The 8,197-nt window shown below is 35.9% G+C and overlaps 1 protein-coding gene across 1 annotated transcript; it reads right to left on the reverse strand.

The window, feature by feature from the left end:
• Positions 1-2,565: 2,565 nt before the first annotated feature.
• On the reverse strand, positions 2,566-5,884 carry LOC129265830 (neuromedin-U receptor 2-like). The gene has a single exon (XM_054903761.2). The coding sequence runs from the start codon at positions 5,644-5,646 to the stop codon at positions 4,507-4,509; it is 1,140 nt and encodes a 379-aa protein (XP_054759736.2). The 5' UTR covers positions 5,647-5,884; the 3' UTR covers positions 2,566-4,506.
• Positions 5,885-8,197: the final 2,313 nt, after the last annotated feature.

The raw sequence follows: 8,197 nt of genomic DNA on the forward strand, positions 1-8,197 counted from the left end.
TCAATGATATGAGTAAAATTCCAAATCATATTCATACCTGCCAACCATTCCGATTTTGGCGGAATTATACCGATTTTTAGACCTCCATTCCGAATTCCGAATTTTAAAACCAAAATTCTGATTTTGGGGTCAATCAATATTGTGTTGAAATTATTGAAACGGCTGTATGATGCGACTAACGCATGCACGGCTGTAAGATGCGACTAACGCATAAACGACTGGAGCACACGGCTACGCAAATGCGCTAGCTACGCTATACACAGCTGAGCGATTTTAAACGGCGCGCAAACACTGCTAAGTACGCAGTTCCATTGCAAATGCATGTGAAAATAACGAGCGTACACGCAATGGCCGCACTTAAGGTGCTACATTTTGAGGTGTTGTCGTATTCTTCATGTTTTTTTTTAATTATTTTTTCGATATTAGCTTTGACTTCCGGAAAAAAATGGCGGCTGACATCGGCTAGCGAAAGTGCCAGTTTTTAGTGAGGACATGTTTTCATAATCCACGAACATTGGAAAAACCATGAAAAACTCACTTTTTTAGACCCCTTGTTTCCTAACTACGATGTTAAGAATCATATATGGTGATATTTTTTATGTGAAATATGGTAATTTAGGTAACAAAAATTCACTTTTTATTTGAGGATTTGCTCATGTCGTCGGATAATTTTGTAGTGTGGGAGTGAGTTAGTGAATGTGTAGTGCACATGTCTAGAGTGTGTTGGTGCTCTCAGTGTTATATTGCCGAGTCTGCTGGGCTGATGAACGGCTGCATACCAACCCCCCGCACACCGACGCAGTTACTCTTAAGTTAGATCTATCCCTACGCAATTTTAACATTGATCTGTACTTTATTTTTTGAATAATTGTCAAATTTTTGAGGAAAAAAGGAGATTATCAACTTCCGATCTCAAGTTGAGCCTTCGGAGCCAAACACCAAATCTACTTGCTTTGCTTGCCTAAACTCCCGGCGCCCGCCGAGTTGCTTTGCCTCAGCCTCCCCGTCTCACCGGCGCACCGCAAGTGCAGTGGTGGGTGCGGGTCGGGCGCATGCAGCCGTTAGTTTCGGCTCCATTTTTGTCATGGTTGAAAATCTGCTTTCTTATACCAACAAACACTTATCCAATGTAGGTTATGATATAACCTTCTTGTTCCAAGACTCAATTGAATTCTTGAAATTAATTTTTTCTAATTGAAAAGAAAATCTGTGGAGATGAAGATTTGCATCAATCTCATTTTCCACCAATAGAGGGCCTCACAAAATATGCTCAAAATTAAAGTTTTTGGTGAACAAGAAAAATTGTCCCCAAGTCTATATAGATTTAAATGAAAACAAATCATACCTGAATGAAACTGGGTGGTCTTTTGTCACAAAAGTGATATTTTAAAGACTTTTTTAATTTTTAATTGAGAAATAAAAAAAGTAGACTCTACATGTATGTAGGTCATCCTCTGGTGTGGTAATGAGGGTAAATTTGCGTTAAAAAGTGTAGGGAAATTCAACTTTTACATGCTGAAATCGCAAAGAGTCCCTACCGTTAGAGCGGGCCGTACACCCGCTCGGCGCCCTCGTAGCTTTGATACTGATTGCAGGTATGCATATTACTTAATGTTAAGTAAAGAACTTGAATCATAAACAAAATGGATATCCTTCTAAAATTAGTGTGGCTGAAATATTTGCATTTGGTTACTTGGTACAAATTAATTTTATACTTTTATGTAAAGAATTTGATCAATTGTGATTATACCTGCACATGAACAGTATGAAAATAAAAACCATTCCCCAAAATCTATATTTGACGCAAAACAAATAGATGGTGTGTTTGATCTGAAATGTACAAGAATAGCTGGATTTTTTTTAGCCTAGCTGGAAGATGTCAAATTGGTACTGTTAATGTGTTGATAAGTACCATAATGCTTGAGATGGTGTGTCGTAGTACCAGCCTGCCTGCTCTTCAGAGTTTACTGGTTGGAGTGCTTGTGGGAAGTCAGCGAGCATTGTGGGTAATGGTAGAGAGGTGTGTAAATCTTAATTGTGATGACAAGTACCTAGGGACGGTTATTGATTTCTCACTTTGACATTTTAAACTTTTACATCCACTCTTAAAATGAAATGTGTTTGCTCTCCTATTTTGTTATATGTGTACAAGGAGTGTCATGTCTATTTTGATGCAGTCCTGTTTGATATGTTGCAACTGTTTTTTAATGCTGTCTTTTTTATTTTATCTCTACGAAATTCTGTATTTAAAATAAACTTTATTTTTGCGCATATCCTCTTCATGTTTGAGATTGAAATGATTATGGTGGTTTGGGGTTGTAGTGTTCTCTATTGAGGAGAACATTGAATACTCTTAAAATATTATTAGCATGTGCTTTTAAAATCTGAATATTTTAGAGTATATTCAATCAAACTATGATTTGTGCATTAATTTTGCACTGTCATTTTCATATTATTCTGTTATTATGAATGGTTCTTATTATTTTCATTTTGAGTATACCGTAATTAAATTTACAATGCCTATGAGAACCTGAAAGAACTTAGAAGTAACACCATTTAAATCTAAATTTCAATTTATTCAAACATAAAAATAGTATATTATACAATATATAGGAATAAAATGATCAGCAACCCTTTAAAACCTAGGATGTGATTGGGCCAAAACATCATCTCATCAAAAGATAAAGAAATGCAAATAAATTTACTAATATACTGTAGGTATGTGTATACCAAAGCCCCTCCACTTCCATTACCCCCCCCCCCTCCCTTTTCCATAAATATATGCAAGGTATTCAACACTGATGGTTTTACTGGCCTGTTTGTGTATATACATTTTTATGTCAGGGAGGAATTTATGGTATCTTTGATGTGTAGTGCCGCTAATGACAGTTGAAATATATGGTGTTGGTGTGATGAGTATGTTAAATGACAGGAAAAAATGACACATTGAGATGAGGAATTTATTGGAAATGGCTGTGGGAAGGTTTTGGTAAAATAATGGCACAATGGAATGGCAGTTGTTTGTATACATTCTTTTTTTTCTTCTTCTTCAATGAATTTGTAAGCAAAGGAATTGACCATAAGGGTTTCAGATTCATACTGAAACTTGTGTTTCTCTCTTCCTATTTATCTTGTCTTACCACTTTTCCTTTGCAATAGCATTCTGCTTCATTTGTATATAACACTTTGGTTTTCAGTCTTTGTAGCACTTTCTTTTCTTACTTTTTTGGAAATACCCCTTCTTTGTCTCTGTCTATTTCTACATTGTATCTCTGTTGTTCCCTCTCTCTGACTCCCACTCTCTATCCCTGAATCCTTTTTAATCTACCTAACTATCTTAATACTTACAATATTTGTTCTCCCATCACACCATCCACAAATTATTTCATGAATGAATAACAAAATTGAAGTCATTGTTTACAAGTGTCAACCATTGCACTTGATTAAAATACAAACAATACTTGTATGCTAATGACCCACTTAAGCTGCAAGGATTCTGTGCGCACATTATCACACATCAATTAAATTTCTCCTTCTTGTTTGGCCTTGATGGTTAATTAAGACTAAAGAGATGTTTTCTTTTCAGGAGCCTTCCAAATAATGGCCCTTAGAAATACTAGAGCAGTGTATTGCTGTGTCTTTCAAGAGCTCAATATACGTCATAAATTTTCTCAGTGACGTAAATGGTGGATCCATGTGTTGCATATTAAAGGGAGCTATTAAACAAGGCTATTAAAAAGATGAATGAGGTGTCCAGAAACCTTGACATAGATTTAAATGAAGTATCTCGTATGAATAAAATTTAGAGAATAGGTCAAGAATAGATTAAAAGAATCAAAATGTAAGGGGAAAAAATTATATCAAATTATACAATGTGCAATGAATGACAAATAAAAATGATGTGAATTTGTAATTGAAGAATTAGAATACATGTTTAGAGAAGAAACAAAATTGATCTATAATAAATACATTAAATGAAATGACTAATTAGAAGAACTTAAATGAAAAATTGAAATAAGTAGTCACTACTATCATTACATCTAGTAAGAAGAAGAGAAGAATAACAAGAAGAGGAGGAGAGAGGTGGGAAGAAAAAGGAGGAGGAGGGGCAGCGGCAGAGGCTGAGGAAAGAAAGAAAATGAGGTGAAAAATAATTTGAACCTTTTGTCTACAAGAACAAATGAAAGGACAGGTTGCCCATATTCTTAATTGTAGTTATACATTTCTTTTATTAGAACTGTCTCATTGAAATTACAGAATCCAGAAGAATTCAAATTTTTAAATATAATCTTGACTTGTAATATATTATTGTAATTGCAAAATAGAAAGAGTTAAAAATATAAAAAGAAATAAAAAGAGAGTAGGGGGCGGACTGAAGTTGCATGGGCCTTGGAGAAATCAGAAATGAATAGGAATAACTACTCAAACCCTAATTACTTGGGGGAAAAAATATATGATTTCATAAGAATTTGTTATGTTTAATGCCTGATGGTAGTACTGCTACTTCTATAACCAAACATCATTATAACTTGATTGTCTGTTAAATGTTCTCCTAGAAGCACTTCCATTTTTAATGCTGTTCGCTCTCAAAAGTCTCCTCCTGTTGTATCTGCAGCAGAGAATATCCCAACACTCGTGCCGAAAACTAGGATTTATCATAGAATAAAGAAGTGGATTTAAAACTGAGTTGAGATACGGTAGAATATTCCTGCAAATGTACACAATCAGCACCTTCATGACTTGTGGGTCCTCGTGCACAAAACTGTGATATATTTCAAGGATGGTCCTCGGTAACCAGCATATGATAAAAACAGCAATGACCAGAAGGAGACGCTTGGCGACGATCAAGCGTGTCTGGTTCATGACCCTACACCGTCCAAGTTGGTGCTGCGCATGGCGGTTTCGTTTCGATAGGACAGAGAAGATACGGAGGTAGTTCATTCCTATGACAGTCAATGGTAGGATGAGAGTGATAGACGCCTGGCCTATGGCAAGGAAGATCCTCATTGGAGAACCCACCTTCACCGTGAACCGACACCCTGGAGCGCCGTAGTAGAACACCGCTGGGAACGCCACCAGGACGGACATGACCCAGATGCAGATGATGATCTTCCGCACCATCCTGGAGTGTATGCGCATGTCGAAGGGTCGGCAGAGGGAGTAGAAGCGATCGATGGAGATCCCAACTAGGATCCATGATGAACAGATCAGAGTTTGGTGCCAGATCACCATTATCGCCTTACACTCAGAAGCTGTGATCCTACGATGCATGGCCATGATCTCAAAGTATATATGCATTGGCACAACAATGATACAGACTGTGCAGTCAGTTATGGCTAAGCTACAAAGAAAGTGATTTGCTGTTGACTGCTTACGTTTGGTGTTTCTCAGGTACACTAGAATCACCAACATGTTGCCAACTGTTCCAGTGACAAGGAAAACGGACATGAGCACAAGGTCGACTACAGAATGTATTGCACTTGGTTGAGGAAAGTAGAAAGGGTCAATAGTTGGCTCTTCTTCAGATCCATTTAATAATAAACTATTGTTTTGAGTCCCACTATAAATATCATATGATAGAGATTCATAATACCAACTTTCTGTCCCTGTGGAGGCCATTCTGCTCTGGGATATATTTTTTAGCATTAAAGAGCATACATGTGGGGAGGTATCCTTTATTTGTCCAGGTAATGCAAACCACTTCCCTGTGATGTGTTTGCTAATCCTCAAATAAATCCTCTATCCATTGCATTGCTTATGATGATGTCCAAAGCATACATATACTCCTTGATTCCTTGTTTCATTTTATAGATTTATGTCACTCTCCATTCTTTTACATCACATCTTTGTGTCTGGAAACGGCATATCCTGTATATTTCGCCTGGATTCTAGAAAAGTTGGTAAAAGAGAGAAAGAGAGAATCGATTGTAGTGATATGTTTATTATCCCTTCTATTTTTTTTTATAGCACATTTAGCATTTGACCATGATCTTACAGTATCAAAAGAAATATTTAGATTTGAGACATTTCATATTTTAATTTGAAAAAAATTCATTGTTGTTTCGATGAAGATAAACTTCTTTGATAATTCTCCCAGAACTGTACTGTACATCAAATGTAAATTTCAAAAAGTGTGAGAGGAGAAAGTATTCTCGCCAGGTGAAGAGCATGTTTATATTCACTTTACCCAAAATATCGAGAGCAATATTTTGACAGCTTAGAGAATTTGAGTAATGCCTTGCTTTCCAAGACACTTAATGACTCAAACTTGTATGGGATAGAAGCTCTTCTGTTTACTTTCCCAGACCTCGTTAGTAAGCACCTCGATGGGTTTAATAGCGTGCTTCTACGTGCCAGGTTTGTTAGGACATCGCATACCTATTTGTGTAACAATATTTTGGGAGGCTTTTTTAGAAGCAACTTTTGTGCAAAAAAGAAAATATGCCAAGATTTGTTTTGGAAGAAAGTTTGATTATTTTTTTTCTTCAATATGAAAGCTACTGACATCAGAGTTCTTAATGCTATTTTGGGTACTTTGTTTTAAAATTTTAAAGACAGGAATGTGCAACTGAAGCATCCAAATACATACTCATTTTCAGGGTCATTTTGGTGAGAAAGTGTACAGATTTGATTATTTTTTTTCCATCAAATGCATCAGATGTCTGTATTATTGATTTGAAAAATTAAAAAACCATTCCATTTTTAGCAATTTTATACATCAACCCTTCCTTATCCCATGTAAGAAAAATGTTTTCTGTAAAAAAGTTTCCTATAAGAGTGGCACATCGCTATATTCCTTATGATCAAAGTACATTCCCACTCCCTCTTGTTTTAGACATGTAATATTATTAAATTTAGGGATTTTAAGGCATTCCTAATATAGCTGAAGTATGTGCAAGATGTTCGGTCAATCAAAACGTTAAAGGGGAATGAAACCTTTGGAATAAGTAGGCTTGTGTCGAAACAGAAAAAATCAAAGAAACAGATCAACGAAAGTTTGAGAAAAATTGGACAAACAATGAGAAAGTTATGAGCATTTGAATATTGCAATCACTAATGCTATAGAGATCCTCCTATTAGCAATGCGACAAGGATGTGTGATGTCACATGTGAACAACTTTCCCTTTGATGGACTGTAAAATACCCCCAAAATGTATCTTTTTGCTTTTTCTTATGGTGATACAAACTCTTTATCCATGATGCATTCTTTAAAATCTCTAGTACATGCCCTCCTATAGAAAGAATACATGATTTACTGATAGACGTGATAAAAGAGGCAATTTCAGTGAAATATATACTAAACTAATGGGGAGAGTTGTTCACAAGTGACATCACACATCTTTGTCGCATTGCCAATATGAGGATCTCCATAGCATTAGTGATCACAATAATCAAATGCTCATAACCTTTTCATTGTTTGTCCGATTTTTCTCAAACTTTCATTGATCTGTTTCTTTGATTTTTCTGTTTTCACACAAGCTATCTTGTTCCAAAGGATTCATTCTCCTTTAAGAAATTTGATGGTATGATCATTCACTAAGCTTTGTTTTACTGAACTCTAGAGTAGAATACAAGCAAGGTGTGTAGGGGGTCATTTCAGGATTATTGAAAATGCCAATCAAGGAATTAATAATTAACAAAGATAGAATAATTAGACAGTACTTCTATGTAGTCCCATCAGTAATTAAGGCATGTTGACAGTAAATTTACTTAGAAGATCGCCTCATGCTTGTATTTTTAGCAGGTCTTAATGCAATCACATACAGATTATCGAGACCGGTGTCCTCTTGTCCTCCTTGGTGTGGTCAGGAATTTGCCACTTCCCTGGTGTGGTGTTCATGTCACAAGTAATTTTTTATGCTTTTTGTCCCCCTGCATAGTAGAGCAAGACTATAGGCACCGCTTTTCCAACGACAGCAGCGTCAAAATTGAAATCTTAACTAAGATTAAGTTTTTTAAAAGCCATAACTTAATTATAAGATTAATTATGTATTTTTTTTGTCAATTGACTGAAACTGAAAATGAAATGAAAATAAAGAAAGAGGAGTGAAATTTTGAGGCAAAGGGGGGGGGGGTGTATGTTCTCTTGAAACAGTAATTGACCACCATGTTAGCCTTTCCCATCTATTAAAGTGTCCACCATTGAATCTTATTCTCAGTCAACCAGCCATGCCTGGTTGCAAATCAATTTAGCCTT

The sequence above is a fragment of the Lytechinus pictus genome, chromosome 7 (genome assembly GCF_037042905.1).
Source record: "Lytechinus pictus isolate F3 Inbred chromosome 7, Lp3.0, whole genome shotgun sequence".
Lineage (NCBI taxonomy): Eukaryota > Metazoa > Echinodermata > Echinoidea > Temnopleuroida > Toxopneustidae > Lytechinus > Lytechinus pictus.

Coding starts and splice junctions, on each gene's coding strand:
- LOC129265830 (XM_054903761.2), bottom strand. CDS start 5,646: ATGCTAAAAAATATATCCCAGAGCAGAATGGCCTCCACAGGGACAGAA.